The following is a 21488-nucleotide window of genomic DNA, read 5'->3' on the forward strand; positions in this document are numbered from 1 at the left end:
GTTCTTTTCGGTGAACTGAATCTTTAGAATCAGTTCACTCAGAAGAGTCGTTCAAACGAATCGTTCAACGAATTACCCCTAGGACTGATCCGTTTTCTTAGTTAGTTTTTTTTTTTTGGGGGGGGGGGGGGGGGGGGTCTGGAGAAGCCAAGGAGAGCGCTATGCTGCCTGCAACATCATTCAGCATGACCGGTTCAGTGGTGGGTCAGGGATGGTCTGGGGAGGCATTTCCATGGAGGGACGAACAGACCTCTACAGGCTAGAGAACGGCAGTCTGACTGCCATTAAGTATCGGGATGAAAGCCTTGTACCCATGGTCAGACCCTACGGTGGTGCACTAGGTCCTGGGTTGTTCCTGATCCACGACAATGCCCGGCCTCATGTGGCAAGAGGATGCAGACAGTATCTGGAGGATGAAGGAATTGACACAAATGGCCCTCACAATCACCTGATCTAAACTCGATAGAACACCTTTGGGACATAATGTTTCGGTCCATCAGACGCCGCCACGTTACTCGTGAGACTTTGCAGGAGCTCACTGATGCCCTTAGACAGATCTGAGAGGACATCCCACAAGACACCATCCGTCGTCTCATTAGGAACATGCCGCGACGTTGTCAAGCATGCATACAAGCATGTGGGGGCAACACAAGATATTGAAAAGAGTTTTGATTTGCAGAAATTGTGGGAGGAGACCAGAGTGCCCGGAAAAAAACCACGCAGGTACGGGGAGAACATGCAAACTCCACACAGAGAGGGTCGGAGGTGGAATCAAACCGGCACCCTCCTCATTGTGAGACGGACGTGCTAACCAGTGTGCCAACGAGCCGCCTCAATTCACATTTCAGTTTTGAAAAAAAATGCGCAGAAGCCACATTGTGTTGTCCAACCAGATTCTAAATTTAACCCAGAGTTGAATTCAACAAATGTGTTCATGGATTGAAAGTGAGGTTTCATTCTCATTAAAGTTTGATTAAAAAAAGCCACACCTTAATGACATCGTAGAAAGTGACCACAGTAAAAAGTATCCTATTGTACAAAATAGTTATTTTGTCCTTCCATCCTTAACGTACTTTCAACCCAGGTTAGACATTGAAATTAAATTCATGATTCATTTTTGATTGAATACAAATTTAGGACTAATTCCTAGAGAATATTTTTTTGATTTTATAAACTTCATTTCAAAGGACCAAGATTATATACAGATATTTAATGATTGTGAAACACACCACAGTTGCGAAGCACTCACTATCTTGATTCTATTTTTGGTTTGGCATGTTAGCTTCTAAAATAAACCCAACAACTAAGAGTTCCTCCTTAAGCTTTCAAATAGTTGTTGAATTCACTCCATGGTTTTAACAAACAATCAACAGTTGTTTAAAAAAAAAAAAAATCTTAATCCCTTATATTCTCTTTCCACCAATCAACAAAGTCTGTTTGCATGTAGACCAAAGGCCAAAATACAGGATTAGTAAAAATCAACAATGAGGCCACCCAGGAGTCTTTGAGGGGGAAAAAAAAAAACAGAGCACCTTATCCTGTTTGTCTATTCATATGCTAGCATGAAACTGATTTCATATGACCGGACTGTAGCGTTTGTGAAAAATAAAGACAAAAAAATAAAGACAAAAAATAAACATCAAAGAAAATCATCCTCCGCCGAGTCGAAATCGTCTTCCTCCACAGAGTCGTCGTCTTCCTCCAGAAGACCCCCGGCGTCGGGCTCCAGCGGTGTCGAAGCATCAGGTTCCCTAGCACGGTGGGTCGGCGGGTGGGCTGGGACCGTCTGGTGGCACATGGGGCACGTCCCCTGCACATGGAGCCACTTGCTCAAGCAATTGGCATGGAACAAGTGATCGCACGACGTGACCACGGCCGACGTCATCTCCTGCGAATGCGCGTGCACAAGTCAACTTCATGAATCAACGTGGATGATTAATGGATGATGAGGCAAATGAGCAGGTGCCGACCATGAAGCAGATGGCGCAGATGTCGTCGTGCTGCCTGAGTTGCTCCGGCGTGGCCCGGGGCAGAGAGTTGATCTTCTTGACGGCCTCCAAGCGGAGCACAAAGCTGCGCCAGCCCGAGCGCGCCCGCAGCCACACGTTGCAGTAGGAGTGGACGACGATTACCGAGGCGCCCGTCCAGCTCCACTCGCCCACCAGCGACTCCCAGAGGGCGTACGCCACCACGCACAGCGCCACGGCGAACTCCAGCGAGCGGCTCACCGCGTTCACCCAGTAGATGACCTCGTCCAGGTTGTCCACAGGCTCGCTGCGGAACAACTCCAGCATGAAGAGGGAGTAGATGAACAGCGTGCCCGTTATCTGTGCCGACAAGAGCGTACAAAATAAGCGCATCGGCGAGCACAGCTGAATTGAGGAAAAACTGTCATGTGCACCTCAAAAGTCAAGAAATGCCCGAGCAATGGGCGGGAGGAGTCTAAAATGACCACTTCAAACAGAGAAATTTTTTGATGAACCAAAAATGATCTTAAAAGAGCTACAATGTTCTGAGCCTACCTGAAGGGAGGTGAGCATGCAACCTGCCACCAAAATGAGGAGCCAGAAGTCCATATGGAAGAGTTGCAAAATTTCATATGCCATGAAAACTGGAAAGACCAGCAGAAGAAGACACACGCTGAGCCCACGCAAGTGCTTCCACACACTCCTACAAGGAAATAAAAAAACAAAACATAAACATAATGGCTTCAGAAAAACCTTTCTAGATTTATTTCCCTTAGACAAAAGTAGTGCTTTACTACCATCTACCATCTACCAAGTAAATTGAGAAGTTTTCTTCAGATAGAAGTAGTGCTTTGCCACCATCTCGTGGCATCTCGCTCTCGAGCAACTGTCACAGTGTGTTTTGCTCGGACAAAAGTAGTGCAGGCGAGTCGAGGTGAGCACCTGTTTTGCGAGGCGGCCAGAGCGAGGACGAGTGGGTGCGCGATTTCAACCATGGCCTGCATTGTGGACGTGAGTACGATGAAGAAGATGATGCTGAGCAGGAAGGTTCGTTGCAGCGTGGCTGTCGCCAGCAGGCCGGTCTGCAGGGCCAGCAGCAGCAGCGTCACACCTTCCGTCACCCCCCTAACAGAGAGCAATGCAACTTAAGCTGTCTCCAAAAGTCGAGTTTGAAAGGGTATGCTCACCTGTGCATAACGTTGTGGTTGTTCAGGGCGTCATCATGGCTCCCCAGGAACCACTTGCAGAACGTGAGCAGACCCAGAGCCAAGTAGGACACCACGAAAGTCAAACCCAACAGGGAGTACGGCGTGGCGCAGCATTCGGAAACACTGGGTACGCGCACACACAAAACGACTTTTACTATTTGACTATTTTTTTTTAGGACCACCACATTTTTTATTATCTAAACTAAAGTTTGCCTAACTTTGTACTTTTTTAAAATTCTTATTGAAACATTTGTGTTCAATCAGCACTTCTACTTTTACCAGTGTTTATTTTTATTTTTTTTCAAATCAGTTGAGGAGCTTCATTCGTACCATAATGTTGAAGTGTGTAGAAGAACAAAAATCGAGCTTTGCCCTGGTCTTAAGTCATCGATACATAGGTACGGTGAAACATTTTAAGGGATGGGCATTAATTACTGGTGACTTTTCAGTCTTGGCTTGCTCACCTGGTGAGCACGAAGAAGAGAAGGCTCTGATGGGCGGTGAACGAGGCGGCAGGAGACATGACGCTGGAGCACAAGTGGACCACGAAGAGGACCACCCAGAAGACGCTAAACAGAAGCGGCACAGCAAACTCAGTCCACAAGGAGATAGCCGCCGCCGGCAGGCGGGACAACGCCAACACCTGTGCGGGATTCTAATATCAGGTCAGCTGAAAACTGTTTAAAAAAATAAAAGAACCAAAGAAAAGGTACGAAGATGTGTTTCTCAAGATATGACACCAGAAGGAGGCAAAATGAATGAAAGCACCTCCATCTTGAATGACAAGGCCTTCTTGGTGAGGCGGTAGAGTGCCAAGAGCAGGAAGAGTTCGCAGGCGACCTCGCTGAGCGTAGAGGCAAAGACTTGGATGGCAGGGAGTAGGTTTGCGGGGGCGCCGCCCAGGCGGGCCAGCAGGGGGAGAACGGGGGTCCAGAAGAGCCACACTTTGCGCGTTTTCATTAGGAAAGCACACAGTGCGCTTACGAGGAGCTGACCTAAACACAAACACACGTCGCTCAATAGATGGCGCTGTCCTACAAGGGAACGTCCACTCAGTGTCACATTATGGCTTATTATTTGAAAGCCTATAACCTTATCTTGGAGGCAACAGAACTTACTTGTCAATGATCGAATGAATCTGTTGAAAGCTTCAGTGTGGAGGTAGGGCGCCCCCTGGTGGTCTGACCGGATTTCCTCCAGGATGAACTCCCTGGAAACCACAAAAGGAAATGACAACACAAAGGGGCGTGGCCGACTTATGGCAACAGCAATACAATTCAGTAAACAATTACAGTACACACCTAACCCTAATTTAGAAATGACTGATTTGAAGCTTGGGTACTGACTTTGCGATTTGGTGTCCCACAAAGAGCAGTATGGCAGCCAATACGTGCAGGTAGACGCTCACTATGTGTTTCAGTGGAAGCAGCAGCAAAACCAGCATCAGCAAGTGACCTATGCACGTACACAAAATATCAGAAATATTTTTGAGTGAAAATATTTGAAAAAGAAAAACTGGGACAGCAACGTTGCAACAAATTTATGACTAGATAATACAATAAAATGATGAAAAACAAAAATAGGAGAAGACTACACCAATATTAGAAAACAAATATCAGTTAATACAGAATATATTGGTGGTGGTTGGAAGAACTCACCAAGGTAGAACGTGTCACAAACGAGCCATCGGTACTTGCTGAACACATGATCGTTTTTTACCCTGAGTTGCTCCATTAAAGCCACGATGTCATACTTATAAAACAGGTCCAGCACCAGGATGCTGGGCACCCTCAGGGCTACATTGGCAAACACTTCCAGTCGAGGCATGCTCACAAAAATAAATAAATAATTTAAAAATTATATTATTTTAGTGCGTGTGTGTGTGTGTGTGTGTGTGTGTGTGTGTGTGTGTGTGTGTGTGTGTGTGTGTGTGTGCGTGTGTGTAAAGGTCACATGACCACCATTTCGTTCATCCTGCGATCATCTGAAACAAAAACAAAAACTCGCAATTGATGTATCCTCAAAACAACACCAATAGTAAATAAATGCAATACTATATAAAATACTCCATATATTTGAGTAATAAAGAACATTACAACGGTGTCAATTTTAAGTTAGTAATGGCCAGTAGGCATGAAATAGAACTTACGTTGCAGAGGAGCTCTCCTGTTCGTTTTCAAGTAAACAACAAACCATTTTACATTAGTACAGCTAATATAACGACACTCAAAGTCAAAGAGCTGATCCAATTAAAATACAATACAGGTATAAGGACGAGGAGAATGACTTTCAATGTTATGATTCTGGCAATTTGCGTGGCCACTTCCTGTAAACGTCACAGCGGAACAAGCCAATCACATCGACGGAAACTTGGAATGGAGGCGTCACAACGGAATAATCCAATCAGATTGAGGAATACATGGAATTTTAAAGAAACAGTACGTATATATTTATAAAATTTCAGACGTGAAACAACTACAGTATAAATGTATAAAATAATAAACATTGAAAACCAAATATTGAATGATATAAATGTGAGGAAGACAAAAATTTTTTTAGACATAAATTAATGTTGTGGGCGGCTCGGTGGAGCACTGGTTAGCACGTCCGCCTCGCAGTTAGGAGGGTGCTGGTTCGATTCCACCTCCGACCCTCCCTGTGTGGAGTTTGCATGTTCTTCCCGAGCCCGCGTGGGTTTCCTCCGGGCACTCCGGTTTCCTCCCACATCCCAAAAACATGCCCGGTAGGCCGATTGAGCACTCCAAATTGCCCCTAGGTGTGAATGCGAGTGCGGATAGTTGTTCGTCTCTGTATGCCCTCCGATTGGCTGGCGACCGGTTCAGGGTGTCCCCCGCCTACTGCCCGATGACCGCTGGGATGGGCTCCAGCACGCCCGCGACCCCCGTGGGGACAAAGCGGTACAAAAAATGGATGGATGGATGGATGGATGGATGGATGGATGGATGGAAATTAATGTTGTGATTATCTTTGTTTTGTGAAATTAATTCCTGTGTACACACTTGAAGACAAATATTTTTTGGTGCTTACGTATTATCGGGAGGACCTTTAAAAAAACGACTCAAAAATTAAAGTAAATTATTTATTGAAACGATAACATTACATTTGTAATTCCGGAGGCCAGAACGACCCCGAGCACCAGCGGTCAGCCACGGAGGGTGCTGGATCATCCATACTTCCATAGCTCCAGAGCTCCAGAGATCCATAGTTCCATAGCTCCATAGCCCCGGAGCTCCATAGCCCCGGAGCTCCATAGCCCCGGAGCTCCATAGCTCCGGAGCTCCATAGCCCCGGAGCTCCATAGCCCCGGAGCTCCATAGCTCCATAGCCCCGGAGCTCCATAGCCCCGGAGCGCCATAGCTCCATAGCCCCGGAGAAAAAGTAAAAATCAAAGGTCCTCCCAATAATACGTAAGGATCCTGAAGGAACACAACAGCCTCTTCCTCAGTGCGCGGTAAATCAAAGATCTTCATACTAACCAACAAACCATGTGAAAAAAAAGAAAAAGTAAAAATCAAAGGTCCTCCCGATAATACGTAAGCACCTATTTTTTTGTCACACACACATTCACTGTCATGTGCGGAAATCAAACTCACGATGTCGGCACACAAGACAGGCAAGTGTCAATTATCGGTGACATATCACCCCCTCTACTTTGACTCGATGTCAATACAGATTTTGGAAGGAAAAGACTCAACTCAACTGTATTCATCCAGCACTTTGAAATCAAGCATTGTTCCATAGAGTGCTGCACATGGAGTAAAATCAGACAACAAAAACAAACAATTCAATAAAACAGCAAATAAAAGTGTGCCTCATGCTGAGTCAAGGGAATACCTCATCACCCCCACTTTGCACAACAGACTTGAAAATTAGATGAAAATAGACAAACAGAGAAAATTGATAAACAATGTGGAGAGTGAGTAAGAATGAATAACTTCCTGTGTTGATTTTGCTCTGGAGTTTTTGAATTTGGAAATAAGAAACATGTTTTTGTGGAGACTTCCTGCATCACTGTTATCCAAGGGGTGGGTGGGATTGTTTTAAGCAGGAAGTGGGCTGAATTTCGCAGAAGTGATCTCCACATAACACTGAAAAGAAGATTAATCTTTTCTGAGTGTATGCCAAGTAAGATGCATCTCATCTTCCAAACATTTATCAGGCACAAAAAAGTGCCTTGGGGTCACTCGGAGAACATTTGATTCGAAGCGCTTAAACTAGTTTGAAACCCTACTTTGATGCCTTAACCTTTTCTTGACCCCCACATTCGAAAGTGCGATGCATTTATTTGAAACCTGCACCATTTGAAATTGCACCACAATGATTGTTCTACTTCGAGGACTTTGGACTTTGAGGTATGAGGTTTAATGCCCCTACCTCTCCTCCTCTTCCTCCTCCCCCTCCCTTTTGGTCCTCCCCCCTAGTCTCCCCTCATAAGTAATGTTCCTGCGCATTTTCTGCACATGCAGCACACAAAGAGCAAGATGGAAAAGTCAGCCTTGGTCTTCATCGTCCTCCTGGCGGGACCGTTCTGGGCGAGCGCAGACTTCGACAACACAACTGCTGCCTCCGAGACCTCCGCCACCGCCGCCACCACCACAAATGGGGGCATTGGCGGGAGCAGCCCCACGGCAACCCCAGAGTTGAAGTCAACCAATGCACCAACGCCATCGCGTCCCAGCAGAATTCCAAAGAAGGAAGAAGGTAATCACAAGGACAAACTTGAAATGGGTATGACCAATCACACATCATCAGTCCAGTCATCAAAACCTGAATTTGAAGTCTCACTTGATACGTTGAACCTGGCTTGGAATCCTAATTTTATAACCATCACCTGTTTGAAACATCAACCCTGTCTTGAAACCCTAATTTGAAACCCAAACCTTAGTTTCAAACCCTAATCTTGAATTGAGACCTTAACATGACTCAAACCTTTAATTTTAAACTTTAACCCTTGTTTGAAACCCTTACCTTGGGTGGAACGCTAACCCTTGTTTAACACCATAAACACGTCTTAAAACCCAAACTGTAAACTCCAACCTTACCTTGAAACACTAGTTTAAAAGCCTAACCTTCATCCGAAACATTATTAATTTGGAACCCTAATTTATAATAATTTGAAACCCAGTCCAGACCTGTAATTTGAACGACTGCCGTGAAATAGAGGTCAATCGGTCATGTTTTGAATGGCGCTGTTTTGTTTCCGTCGGCTTTGTTGCCAGATGCGCTGCGAATCCCCCAAAACAAGTTTGCCGTGACTCGTCTCTCTGCGTGAGAACACGGTGAACTTTCTTGAGCCCAAAAACACTTAAATCTCCAAAGCAAACACACTGTCAGCGATTCTGATAGACTCGTGTTATTGCCTCGCAATTTCCAGCGGCTAGAACATTCAATTTTACACACGACCCTGTTGGCTCCGGTTGTGCACAAAAATGCCTTATCTGGGCGTCTTCATCCTCCTCCTCCTCGAGGAGCATGAGTGGGAAAATGGGAATGGGCCCCTCTCCGCAACCCGCATAGACGAGCTGCTCCGATTACATCGCACTCACGCCGGAGCACTTTTAACCCCTCCACACTCAGCCTAACCAACATACAGTAACAGGAGTCAATCATCATGTAACACACAGTAACAGTAACGTGTTGTTGGAGTGACAGTAATGGGGCTACCAGTCATGTTGGCTTACATTAATAGTAACCCACAATAACACATCAGCAGTATCGTCTCAGGTCACTTGCTTTCAAATTCAAAGTCAACCTTTTTCCCAAATTGCAAGGCAGCACGCCACACCAAAGTTTGTACGCAGAACGCGTATCCGGAAAGTATTTGTGCCGCCTCATTTTTTCCACAAGTTATTATGTCACAGCCTAATTCCTAAATGGAATACATTACATTCAATTTTTTTCTCTTCGAAATCCTAAAAGTCACATAAAGTGAAGCCCGGGGAATATTTTCCGGATGGACTTAGTGCAGTGTTGTCCAAACCTTTTCTTCCATGCAAACAGAAAAATGGAAGGACTTGGAAAGTCTTTGATTGTCATGATAAAGACAATCCACCAAGCAATTTACTGACTTTAAAAACGGCTACGGCACAGCTTAACAAAAAGCTACACATGAATTGGCAAATCTAAGATTTTTTTAGGATTTGTGGAATGTTTGCCACCCTGCCGCATACTTGACTAGACGCGCCCCTGCACGGCACCGCATCTTAAACTCCACATTCAGAAGCTAAACAAAAAAATTTTTCAACATGGCCATTTGATACACCTCAAACACTGAAAGCCTAATTTCAAACTTCCATTTCAGGCTGTCCTCCCCTGGGTCTGGAGTCCCTCAGGGTGGACGACTCCCAACTCCAGGCGTCCTCCTTCCAGAGATTTGGTCTCGGTCCTCACAGGGGGAGGCTCAACATCCAGGTTCCATCTCTTTTTCATTTCTCATGCTTTAAAGCGCTTTATTGTCACTCACAATTCCAGTCTACTGTCAAACTAAACACACACACCACACACACCAGCGCACACACACACCACACACACGCACACACATTTACATTATGGATAGCAAACAGCCATATAGTCAGTTTTTACTCCTCTTATTTATTTATTTATTTATTTATTTATTTATTTATTTATTTATTTGTTATTCATTCGTTGCTCTTATTTATTTATTGTATGCACCTTCTTGTGTTTACTTTTTGTGTTGTTTACTTGAATGTTTTGTTTGCCTGTGGACCAATATAATATCATATATGTCTCGTCACCGTGGGATAGTACGAAACGAAATTTCGATCTCTGTGTGTCTTGACGTGAAGAAATTGACCATAAAGCTGACTTTGACTTAGTTGAGTCTATAAGTCTTCAAGTTCAATGCCAATGCTAACACAGAATGGGAAACACCATAGACAAGCTAACAAATAGCATCTATGTGGCAAAAGGTTGCGCAACACATGTAGATATGCAATATAACAAACATTGAGTTTGTACTACAGTGCCAAATTAAAAGCTTGAAACTGCTTGAAAATTGTATCAAAACTTTAAGTTTTGCCAATCTTACCATGTTGGTGCTTAGTAGGAGGATGATGGTGTGCATCTGATCGCATTCATGCGTTACCTTTTTTTTTTTTTTTTATACTTCCATTACAAATAGATGCCATATATTAGAGCACCAAAAATAAGTTCTGAAGAAGTGTAGACAACCAGCTCCAGAAAGTCAAGAGCCACAGATTTGAGAAGCCACCGAAACGGACTATTGGAATTCTCATTCATTTTAATGGGGAAAGATGATTTGAGAGTTCTCACTGTCTTTGTGCTGACTTATCAGAAACACAGTGGGGCAAAACGGGGGGCCATCAGAGAAAGAAAACTGCAAAAATAATGCGGTTTCGATGAATAACAACATGAAAGGCTCTTGTGAAATGGCTCAGGGAGTCTGAAAGCATTTAAGTGTCACTCTCAAGAGCCATTTAGTTTGTGGTTAGCCCCAATGCTGACCAAGCATTCCCGCATGCACGCTCAAATATTTCCAGTCAGGCATTGAGGACGGTGACCAATACGACGGTGCTTGGTGTGCTCACTATCGGGATCAGCACCAGTGGCTGGAGGTGGACGCCCTACACCTAACCCGCTTTACCGGAGTCATTCTGCAGGGGCGCAACACCATCTGGAGGTCAGGTAGTGTCAGAATCTGCCGCAATTCCCCTGATTGGGAAATCTGAGCAAGGTTTTTGTGTGTGCAGACTAGATTGGGTCACGAGCTACAAAGTGCAGCTGAGCAACGACTCCATCATCTGGAAGAGTAGCATGAACGGAACACAAGAAGCGGTAAGAGTCAGGCTTCCAACGCCAATCCAACCCAGGCTTGAAACCTTGAATCAATCAATCTCAATCCTATTATCAGTGACAACTGTTTTGCCCGCTACACTCAAATGCCGCAGATTTTTGAAGGCAACATGGATGGCGAGACTCCGGTGCTGGCCCTGTTCCCCATCCCAATTGTTGCGCGGTACATCCGCATCAACCCGCAGAGTTGGTACCCGGACGGAGACGTCTGCCTTCGAGCCGAGATACTTGGGTGTCGAGTTCACGGTACACATGCGCAACCCATCCTGCGAAGGTTTTATGCCCCGCCATTGTAATGGACTGTTCGTGTTAACTGATGTGTTGTTCAACCTTCCAGAGCCGCAGGATGGCTTTTCACAAGAGGGCGGAACAAAGGACAATCTAGATTTCCGCCACCACAACTATCAGGAGATGAGAAAGGTTCACAACCAGTTCCTTGACGTTTGTACGTTGAAAACTTTTAAACTTCGCTATCTCCTTCTCTGAAAGCTGATGAAGTCGGTGGCGGAAGAGTGTCCCAACATCACGCGGATCTACACCATTGGGAAAAGCTACATGGGCCTCAAGCTCTATGTCATGGAGATCTCGGATAACCCCGGGAAGCACGAACTCGGTGAGAAACCTTAACTCATTCACTACTAATGACGGCTAATGACGTCAAAGATAAATTTCAACGGGGCCAGCAGTGATTGAGTGAGACATTTAGTACTCGGACATGACGTCTCATTTTTGATCAGGCGAGCCGGAGTTCCGCTACGTGGCCAACATGCATGGAAATGAAGTCCTGGGTCGTGAGTTGGTCCTCAACCTGATGCAGTATCTGTGCCGCGAGTACAAGCGAGGCAACCAGCGCGTGGTCCGACTCGTTACCGACACCCGCATTCACCTCTTTCCCTCCATGAACCCGGATGGCTACGAAATGGCTTACAACAAGGTACCTCATCCTTACTGGTTGTGGCGGGAAAGGTAAGGTGGATTTTAAACTCCCCGCGTTCCTCAGGGCTCCGAGCTGGCCGGCTGGGCCGAGGGACGCTTCACCTACGAATGGATTGATCTGAATCACAACTTTCCAGATCTGAACAGCATCCTGTGGGATGCTCAGGATATGGCCGAGGACCCGTCCAAAGTGCCCAACCACTACGTTCCCATTCCGGAATACTACACTAAAGAAGATGCCGAGGTGAGAACACCAGAAACACAACTTTTATTGTGAGGGGGCAAAATGATCTGGTAGCACCTCACATTGCTCAGGAAAATGCCACCTACTCTAGACGGGAGACCGAAAGAACGTAAACAGGTTCTCAGTGAGGGACCAAAACATCAGGATGTATCATTGCACTTATCAGGGTAGGGGTAGAGCCCAAAACCTGTCCTAGAATAAGAGACCAAAAATTCCAGCAAGCTGATTGTCATTGGGTCCTGGGTTGGTCAGGTGGCCCCGGAAACCCGCGCCGTGATCAGCTGGATGCAGGACATCCCATTTGTGCTGGGCGCCAACCTGCACGGGGGCGAGCTGGTGGTGACGTACCCATACGACGGCACCAAAGACTGGACCCCCCAGGCCAACACTCCCACCCCGGACAACTCCTTCTTCCGCTGGGTGGCCACCGTCTACGCCTCCAGCAACCTGGCCATGGCCAACCCACAGCGCCGTCCGTGCCACAACGAGGACTTCCAGGTCTACAACAACATCATCAACGGCGGAGCCTGGCATCACGTGCCCGGAAGTGAGTCACACTTTTGTGAAATCTGGTAGGCGGGTCTATCTTGAGCTTACCTCCACGCCTGAAAAGATAGCCATTTTTAGACATTCAGGCCCTGAAGCTGGTTTTCCTTGGCAACAGGAGTAGACCCATAAAAAATTTCTGTCGGTGTCTCAGCACTGACACTAGTAACTGCCCCTCTCAGGCATGAACGATTTCAGCTACTTGCACACCAATTGCTTTGAGGTGACGGTGGAGCTTTCCTGCGACAAGTTTCCTCATGTCAGCGAGCTTCCCGTTGAGTGGGAGAACAACAAGGAGTCGCTTCTCCTCTTCATGGAGCAGGTTGCTAATCTTCCATCTTAATTCAGCAGCAAAAATAATAATGAATCGTAATGTTGCCTTGAATCATGAGTCAACTTGCCCCCCCCCCCCAAAAAAACGTCTCGCCAGGTTCATCGTGGCCTGAAAGGTGTGGTGCGGGACAAGGAGAGCAAAAAAGGAATCGAGGACGCCGTGATCAAGGTGGAGGACCATGGACACGACATCCGAACAGGTAAGGCGGACAAAGGAATGAGGTCCATTGGCAGTCACCTCACAGCCACCTTGGCATGCACCCCCCCCCCCCCCCCCCCCCCCCCCCCCCCCCCCATCCCTTGCGCAGCTGCCGACGGAGACTACTGGCGTCTACTGACCCCGGGTGACTACAAGGTGGTGGCATGGGCCGAGGGCTACTTCCCGGCCGTGCGGCACTGCCACGTAGGCATGGAGCCCCATGCCACTATCTGTGACTTCACCCTGATGCAGACGCCTTTGCAGCGCCTCAAGGAGATCCGCGCCAAAGGCGGCAAGATCCCGCAGGACTTGCAGCTGCGCCTGCGGGCCCTGCGCCTGCGCAAGCTGCGTGCCAGCACCAAGGTCATCAACCAAAGGCGGGAAGGCCAAAGGATGCAGCGAGAGCAGGCCGCACGCAAGGCGCGATCCTCCTCGACTTTATGAAGACGAGGGATTGACACACACCGTCACCTCGCCTCGCTGTCGGACACAACATTAGGTACGCCTGCCACTGCAAGAGGAAGCTTGCAGCGGTTCTCACTTAATTGTGCTGTCCTAAAGTAAAATAATTTGGGGGAATAAGGCGCATTAAGGCCACATTAGAGGGACTGTATTTTCTATACTGTGATTTAAAGCGGAGCGAAACACAAGGTTTTTTTTTTTTTTTTGTGCAAAATTGCATGTGGCTCTAAATGTCCTGTGACAAGTTTTTTTAAAATGTCTCCCTCAGCAAGTGTCAGCTGGTCTGATGTAGAATGACTTTATTTTGACTGAAGTCCAACAAGACTACACTGTCTCAAAAAATCATTTTAATAAAAGTTCCTTCTACTGCGTTTGTTTGGACTGAATTGATTATGCTGCTATCTAGTGGCGAAGAGGCAGAACAACAACTTGCAAAACAAAGCAATTTTTTGTTTATTGTTGCCAAGACAAAGTACCTTTCCTTCCTTTTTTTTAACGTTTCATAGCTCAGGATAATTCAGTGCGTGAATACAACTTGGCACCGCATGTACACAAACGCACACAAACACGTGTGTAGAAGCGCACTGGAAACGATGCAAAATTGTTTTCTGTTGAATTCATATTTTGCGCTTATTTCAGTCTTTCAATAGGAGCAAACTGAGTGACTTCAGGATTCGTTTGAGTTATTGATTATTCTGACATTATATTTTGAGAAAACCAGAAAGACAATTTCCACACACATTACATACTCACAAAACAGCTCCAAAGAAGCACAAAGTCAGAACTTTGATGAAATAAATAATTCAATTAATGCATTTCCATCTGTTGTCTTTAGGGCCCGCCTTGAATATCAGTTTTCAATTAAGTCCTATTTTCATAAGAAATAAGCGCAAGAACCAACTATGTGTGTATGTAATAAGTATTAGGGCCATACTGGAAAGAAAAAAAATTTGTAGCACAAGAACAAATTTAGAAAAGTATTTGTGTAGACAAGCTTTTTTTCCCATTCATAAAAAGTCTGAAAGATATGAGACTAAGCAGTGCTTTTGTGATTTTTTATTTATTTTTTTAAGTAGGAAGTCAGAATACGAGAGTTGTCGTAAATGTAAGTTTTTTTATTTTTTATTTTTATCCCCACCTTCCATTCCAGTCTGGTCCTAACAGCCCTTATTGATTACCGACTGCGGCTGGTATGCATAGTAGTTCACACTTGGCTTTCATCTTTTTTTCTATTATTACTACTTTGGGAAACCTAACACATACTCAGACAAGAGGCAAAAAAAAAAAAAAAAAAAGAAAGATGGACGAGAAGAAATTTCTCAGAAGTATCTTGGTCATTATGGATTTTTCTTTTGTGTCATAATGGTGGAAAGGGAAAACAACTCGGAACTATTTCCCATTTCTAGGTGAGGCTCTCGAAATTTGAACAGGAAGCGAGAACGCAAAAAGAAGAAAAAAAAAAAAGTCACTAAACGCCATCGTTGACAGATTGCTATGAAAAAAAAAAAAAACTAAAACGCTGAAAGGCCACGAGGCGGAAACATGAGCCAAAGGCAGCGGCGTCCATGTCGTGCCACGTTGAGTCAACGTGAAAACCAGCCAGCCGGCAAGTCCACAAAAAGTTTCTCCATTCATCATTTTGCGGGCGAGCTGGGGCCTAAGTAGGGTGAACTCGAGATTGGTCGTTAACCAATGGCGACCAATCGGGGGGCAGCAAAAATTCAAAAAGACTCCAGCCAATTGAACATTGGGCAAAAAAATGTAGTGTTTTTTGTTTTACTTTTTCTTTAAGGTTAGATTATGGTTTTCATTGAGAGGGGAAAAAAAAAAATCGCTTCAACCTTACAAGAATAAATCTTTGTCAAATTTTTATGTTATGTTTTAATGTTTACATTTTTTTCTAATAAAGTAAGCTTTTTGAGAAATATTTCAAGATGCAAGCAGTGTTTTTATAAGATTTTATAAAAACTGTACTTTTTTTCTAGAAAGTTGCGGTGGTTTGAGAAAATTTGAAGATTTAAGTCTTGTTGAGAAAAAAGTTTCAAGATTAGAGTCTGGTTTTTCCACTTTGAGAAAAAGTTGCAATATTTCCAGGAAAAGCAATTTTTCTTAGAATTATTTTCTTTATCAATTGAATTTAATATTAATGTAATTCCCCCCCCCTTGTAAAAAGTCACACAGGGCAGCCCGCCAATCGCATTGAGACAAAGAAGCACTTTGTCACTTTCAGACCTTTGGACAATTTTCAATCTTCAGTTTAGCTCACATGCAGACCACCTCTGGAGAAATTGCACGCAAGCACACGGAGACCACGAGGATGGTCCACACGGAACAGCTGCGGCACAGATTCCAAGCTGAACCTCACAAGAGCAAGCCGGACGGACGTGCTAAGCAGCCGTCGGACGCCCCCCCGCCCCAAAGGATCCACCTTAAATTTGCAATTTAAGGCGGAGCGAATCGTTGAGGCCGCTGTCACTTCAGGACGGATTCGAAACGTCCCTGGCGGGCCGCAGCACTTTTGAGAAGGTGTGCATAGAAGACGCGGGCGTACCTGGGCGGGCGTGTTCCACTAGAACTTGGGCTGGTAGAGCGCCACCCGGCCGCTCAGGCAGCCCGAGGCCAGCTGGCAGTGTGTGGGCGAGAACTTGGTGGTGAGCACCACGTCGCTGTGCGAGTAGATGGAGCGCACCTCGCGCAGGCAACCCGTCTGCACTGGCACGCAGTCAGCTAGCTCGCCGCAGCTGTCGTCAAAGGCAAGAAGACGCACTCCGTAGCCGTACGGCGAGCAGATGAGTCGGCCGTCCGGGCTGAAACAAAGCTCCTTGATGTAGCCCCGCCCCACGTTGGCCTCCTCGATGAAGTGCGTCAGACGCAGGGAGCAGCGTGGGGACGCGGGCGGGCGGGTGGGTGCGCCCTCCTGGAACTCGTACACGCACGTCCACTGAGGGGGACATGCCGGACTTGAAAACCCTGCCACAGAGGCCAACGTGCCATCGTCGCGTCTCGGGGCTCACCTCGCGATCGTCCATGTTGCTGGAGCAACGTATGAGTGCGGCCCAGCCTTTGGGGTGGAGCTGGAGGGACGTGATGCAGCTCCCTCGATCCCGCTCGCCCGGGATCTCCGGGGTCAGAACCTCTAGGCTGTTCCGGGGAGAAACTCCTGAAGGAAAAGCATTTAGGTTTCATGATTGGATGTCAATCCTCGACAACTTATTACATCAAAGGGCTCTCACCTTCTCTATGCGGGTGCAACTTGCCGGAGTCGTTTCCGTGGCGCGGTCCGGCCGAGCGGGACGCCAGCGCGCCTCCGTCTGAGCGTCAAAGCACACATTTGAACCCACCCGGTCGCGATCCCTGCGTGCCGGGAGTGAAGGCCGGCACCGCCTACCTGAAGTGAGCGGCGTCCGCCTGGCCCGCAGCATGCGGTAGCTGCCCACCTCCAGCGACTGCGTGAGGTCCAGGTCATGAAGGATGAGCAGGTAGCCCGATGACGTGGAGATGAGCATCTTGGAACAGTCAGGCGTCAGCCGCATCCTCATCAGGTAGCGCGTGTGGAAGAACTTCTTGTGCGGGCAGCCATCCTCCGTGAATCTGAAGGGAGCGTTTGGTATTTTATCAGACTTTTGCTACGGTGACGAATTTTGAAAGTAGCTCATAATCACTATCAAGTAAGACTCTGGCCACCTGTTGGTGTCCCACGTGATGACGTTGCCGTCGAAGCCGGAGGTGACCAGCAGGCGTGTGTTGGTGTCGTACTCGATGTTCTTCACCCAACTGGCGTGGCCGTGCAGCGAGCACACCTTGGAGTTGAGCTTGCGCAGGTCCCACAGCGCGATGGTGGTGTCGTCCGAGCACGTGGCGAACAGACGGTTGTCCAGGAACCTGAAGCAGAACTGTTAGCGTTTCCATTTCAATGCCTTAACTTGAACCATTTGAAATATGGACAAAAGTCACCTAATGTTGTTGACACAATCCTCATGGGCCTCCGTCAAGGTTTTGATGTGTCGGGACGAGACAGGATCAAAGAGGAGGACCTCTGTCTGCTCGCAGGCCACCGTCAGCACAGACCTAAAGATCACACGTCATCATCGAGCTCTTGGGCAAGTTTTTTCTAAACCAGGGTTGTTTCTATAAAATGAGCATTTAAAAGCAACAGCCAGGCTTTCAAACTGGACTTTAAAAGTTTCACATTAGGGTCACGTGCCAGGGTTTGTATTTCGGGCCAGCAAGCATTAACGGGAGGACCGAGTGGGAACACAAAGGTGAGCCGGCCTGCTGCTTCAGCTTGACCTGCTTTATTGAGCCGTCTAGTCGCTTTGAGCCAGCCACTAATCCCCAGTGAACAACTGACCCTCCCGCTTTAATCGATTACACACCTACAAACGTAATCAGAATACAAAAGTCAACTGCCAGTATAACGTGAACAATAAAGCAATTTAGGCTCAAATAACTTAATACTACACTACTTTGAAAACACATCAGATTTCAATGGTGGAAAAAAAATGTTGGATATCTATACTGATATGGACAGTTTAATGTCTCAGGAACAAAAAGGATGCCACATCTTTTGATGGAAATACAGTGGAGCCTCTGTTTTCGAACGTCCCGGTTCTCGAACAATTCGGTATTCGAACAAAAAATTCTAGAATTTTTTTGCTTCGGATGTGTCGAACCTCACGAGATGTGCCGAGAGGACCCGCATGCCAACTGACTGATTCGTTATTACATTCTCGTTACTCTGAGGATTGCATCAACTCTAATCATGCCTCCAAATGAAGCAAGTGGGAGCAGTAAAGCCATCCTAAAACACAAAGACGCACCAAAAGCAATGCGACAGTGAGCACCCGACCGGCGCGCTGCGGGTGTGCGATCGGACCAAATTAAGCTCCCTGCGCACTGAGGTCCACTTAAATTTTGGAAAGTACATCAGGACTTTAAAAATATGTTCTAAATTTCAGCAGCCGCTCTGTCACAATAATGCGACCAGCGGGGTGCAGTTTTTTTTTTTTTTTGCTTAGAACGGATAATATTTTTTTTTTCCATTATTTGTAATGGGAAAACATTATTTGGAATTTGAACGATTTATTTCTCGAACAGCCTTCTGGAACGGATTGTGTTCGAAAACCGAGGCTCCATTGTAAAGGTTTTCAGCCTACAGAGGGCTCAGTATATAAACACCCCAAAAATCAAAGTGAAAAAATGATGTGGCAGCATGGTCCATTTTGCCTATATTCAATTTCTGCAACTCAAAATTATTTTCAATATCTTGTGTGGCCGCCACGTGCTTGTATGCATGCTTGACAACGTTGCGGCATGCTCCTAATGAGACGATGGCTGGTGTCTTGTGGGATATCCTCCCAGATCTGTCTAAGGGCATCAGTGAGCTCCTATAAAGTCTGAGGAGCAACCTGGCGGCGTCTGATGGACCGAAACATTACGTCCCAGAGATGTTCTATCGAGTTTAGATCAGGTGATCGTGAGGACCATTCATTTGTGTCAATTCCTTCATCCTCCAGATACTGTCTGCAGACTCTTGCCACATGAGGCCGGGCATTGTCGTGGAGCAAGAACAACCCAGGACCTAGTGCACCAGCCATGGGTGCAAGGATTTCATCCCGATACTTAATGGCAGTCAGACTGCCGTTCTCTAGCCTGTAGAGGTCTGTTCGTCCCTCCTTGGAAATGCCTCCTCAGACCATCATTGACTCACCACCGAACCGGTCATGCTGAATGATGTTGCAGGCAGCATAGAGCTCTCCTTGGCTTCTCCAGACCCTTTCATGTCTATCACAGGTGCTCAGGGTAAACCTGCTCTCATCTGTGAAAAGCACAGGGCGCCAGTGGCGGACTTGCCAATTCTGGTGTTCTATGGCAAATGCCAATCAAGCTCCACGGTGCTGAGTAGTGAGCATAGGGCACACTACAGGACGTCGTGCCCTGAGGCCACCCTCGTGAAGTCTGTTTCTGACTGTTTGGGCAAAAACATTCACACCAGTAACCTGCTGGAGGTCATTCTGTAGAGCTCAGGCAGTGCTCAACCTGTTCCTCCTTGCACAAAGCAGCAGATATCGGTGCTGCTGATGGGATGAGGACCATTTACGGCCCTGTCCAGCGCTTCTAGAGTAACTGCCTGTCTCCTGGAATCTCTTCCATGCTCTGTAGATTGTACTGGGAGACATCAAATTTTCTTGCAACAGCACGCATGGATGTGCCATCCTGGAAGAGTTGGACAATCTGCGCAACTTCAGGAGGGTTAAGAAATCGCCTCATGCTCCCAGTAATGACTCTAGCTAAACCCAACACTTGTGGAAAACCAGTTAAAAAAGATCAAGAGTGAGGAACTTGAAATGGCCTACACCTGCAAAACCAGTCCTGTTTTGGGGACCATCTCGTTGTTGCCCCTCTAGTGCACCTGTTGTTAATTCCATCACCACCAATGCAGCTGAAAGCGACCCCCCCCCCCCCCCTCTGCCACGTACCTGACCAAAACCTTATCAGAAAAGTGTAATTGAATTCATGCCATACCCTTTTTTGAGCAGTGTATATCTAGATAGAGACTGATTGGACTAGAGGCTGTGGACTATCCATTAAAAACAAACAAAAGCCAGGGTTAGGTCCCAAATCAGGTTTGGTATTTTCAGGCCCAGTTTTGGATTTCAATGTAGAGAGTCGTGCAAGGTGACTGGGTATAGGTTTTGGATGAGGGTTAGGGGTAGCGTCCAGCCGACATTTGTGTCATGATGCATTCTCGGCCTCCACATTCGGGGTCACCCCGATTTGAGGGCCTTCCTTACCCGTCTGGAGAGTATTCCAGGTTGAACACGGCACCGTGCGTCTTGGTGCTCAGGTTGACTGAGTCGGCAGCCGGGTTCATGGAGCTGTACAAGCTAGTCATGGTCCTGAAATTGTCCCGCACCGGGTCCACAAATACGCCGCGCCTGATGGACCTGTTCTGAAGCCACGAGAAGAGACTCGGAGCCCGGCTAGTGTCGCAGCCCGAACCCCCACTGCCGTCGCCGCCTGCCGATTGAGGCGCAGCGGCTGATTCTTGACGATCTTCCAAAGTCTCGCTGGTTGCCGGCGGGGAAGGAGGGCAGCTTCGAGCGAGGTCTCCATCGTGGTCCGAGGCGTCCATGTGGGGTTCTTTGTCGGAGACCCCGCCGCCGCTACTGCTGGTCGTGCTGCTGCTGCTCCTGCTGTCGGGCCTGTCCCGCGGCTCGTCGGGGTCCTCTGAGCTCATTGTGGCTTCTGGCGAAATATCCGAGCGTCTAATGAGCGAGGTCCACCAGACGAGCGTGAAAGCGGAGCCGCCTCAACTCCGCAGCGGTGCCATGACGGATTTTAAGTGAGCTTGAAGCGGGCAAATGTTGCTTGTTGTCAGACTCGCCTGAGCCAAACCGCCGCGGTAGAAGCGGAAGAGGCAATGGACGAGTACCGGTGAGACTTTCAAAGCAAATGATTACAAGTGCCGAATCTCACCGTACGCAAACGAAAATTAACATGCAATATTTAACGCATAAAACATATACAACAAAGACTATATTCAATCAATCTTTTGGTTTCACATTGTAAAAAGTAAATCCGGTTTTGTACTCTGAAGCACGCTACCGGAAATTACTTGTATTCAATTGACAGGCTTGACTTCATCTTGACAGAAATTGCGTAATTCCGCTTCCGCCTTTTTCTTTCACTTGTCCCAAGTTTGTTGCTTCCACCTTGTGGATGGATGGACTCGTGCC

At 46.9% G+C, this 21488-nt stretch overlaps 3 protein-coding genes across 6 annotated transcripts; 1 reads left to right on the forward strand and 2 right to left on the reverse strand.

The window, feature by feature from the left end:
* Positions 1–127: 127 nt before the first annotated feature.
* On the reverse strand, positions 128–5503 carry LOC147045543 (RING finger protein 145). 3 transcript variants are annotated; one of them, XM_085931243.1, is made up of 11 exons: positions 5325–5503; positions 4834–5159; positions 4522–4630; positions 4294–4385; positions 3944–4170; positions 3640–3818; positions 3155–3298; positions 2910–3092; positions 2523–2670; positions 1971–2327; positions 128–1888 (listed from the first exon to the last, which is right to left on the reverse strand). In XM_085931243.1, the coding sequence occupies exons 2-11, from the start codon at positions 5000–5002 to the stop codon at positions 1640–1642; spliced, it is 1857 nt and encodes a 618-aa protein (XP_085787369.1). In that variant the 5' UTR covers positions 5003–5159; positions 5325–5503; the 3' UTR covers positions 128–1639. The 3 variants fall into 3 exon arrangements, with proteins under 3 accessions (XP_085787369.1, XP_085787368.1, XP_085787370.1); XM_085931242.1 differs by having other exon boundaries at positions 3640–3830; XM_085931244.1 differs by lacking the exon at positions 4834–5159 and having other exon boundaries at positions 3640–3830.
* Positions 5504–7656: 2153 nt separating this feature from the next.
* On the forward strand, positions 7657–14111 carry cpxm1a (carboxypeptidase X (M14 family), member 1a). 2 transcript variants are annotated; one of them, XM_085931869.1, is made up of 13 exons: positions 7657–7924; positions 9498–9607; positions 10717–10856; positions 10927–11011; positions 11125–11275; positions 11367–11449; positions 11519–11642; positions 11767–11963; positions 12030–12209; positions 12462–12756; positions 12938–13077; positions 13186–13288; positions 13397–14111. In XM_085931869.1, exons 1-13 carry the CDS (start codon positions 7657–7659, stop codon positions 13729–13731), a joined length of 2211 nt encoding a protein of 736 aa, XP_085787995.1. In that variant the 3' UTR covers positions 13732–14111. The 2 variants fall into 2 exon arrangements, with proteins under 2 accessions (XP_085787995.1, XP_085787996.1); XM_085931870.1 differs by having other exon boundaries at positions 7671–7897.
* On the reverse strand, positions 13687–21345 carry dcaf10 (DDB1 and CUL4 associated factor 10). Its single transcript, XM_085931871.1, has 7 exons — positions 20544–21345; positions 17704–17817; positions 17434–17631; positions 17138–17340; positions 16983–17060; positions 16764–16909; positions 13687–16690 (listed from the first exon to the last, which is right to left on the reverse strand). The coding sequence occupies exons 1-7, from the start codon at positions 20987–20989 to the stop codon at positions 16319–16321; spliced, it is 1557 nt and encodes a 518-aa protein (XP_085787997.1). The 5' UTR covers positions 20990–21345; the 3' UTR covers positions 13687–16318.
* Positions 21346–21488: the final 143 nt, after the last annotated feature.

This window comes from Syngnathus leptorhynchus, chromosome 15 (genome assembly GCF_054491065.1).
Source record: "Syngnathus leptorhynchus isolate UIUO chromosome 15, UIUO_Slep, whole genome shotgun sequence".
Classification (NCBI taxonomy): domain Eukaryota; kingdom Metazoa; phylum Chordata; class Actinopteri; order Syngnathiformes; family Syngnathidae; genus Syngnathus; species Syngnathus leptorhynchus.

Excerpts from the sequence above, each read along its gene's own strand:
- LOC147045543 (XM_085931242.1), bottom strand. The coding sequence starts at position 5,002 with ATGCCTCGACTGGAAGTGTTTGCCAATGTAGCCCTGAGGGTGCCCAGC. Across the intron at positions 3,299-3,639 it reads CTCTTCTTCGTGCTCACCAG|TGTTTCCGAATGCTGCGCCA; the intron begins GTGAGCAAGCCA and ends GCGCGTACCCAG. Across the intron at positions 2,328-2,522 it reads GCATGCTCACCTCCCTTCAG|ATAACGGGCACGCTGTTCAT; the intron begins GTAGGCTCAGAA and ends TTGTCGGCACAG.
- cpxm1a (XM_085931869.1), top strand. The coding sequence starts at position 7,657 with ATGCAGCACACAAAGAGCAAGATGGAAAAGTCAGCCTTGGTCTTCATC. Across the intron at positions 11,450-11,518 it reads ACTATCAGGAGATGAGAAAG|CTGATGAAGTCGGTGGCGGA; the intron begins GTTCACAACCAG and ends CTTCTCTGAAAG. Across the intron at positions 11,964-12,029 it reads ACGAAATGGCTTACAACAAG|GGCTCCGAGCTGGCCGGCTG; the intron begins GTACCTCATCCT and ends CGCGTTCCTCAG.
- dcaf10 (XM_085931871.1), bottom strand. The coding sequence starts at position 20,989 with ATGAGCTCAGAGGACCCCGACGAGCCGCGGGACAGGCCCGACAGCAGG. Across the intron at positions 17,632-17,703 it reads GATTGTGTCAACAACATTAG|GTTCCTGGACAACCGTCTGT; the intron begins GTGACTTTTGTC and ends GTTCTGCTTCAG. Across the intron at positions 16,691-16,763 it reads GCAACATGGACGATCGCGAG|TGGACGTGCGTGTACGAGTT; the intron begins GTGAGCCCCGAG and ends TGTCCCCCTCAG.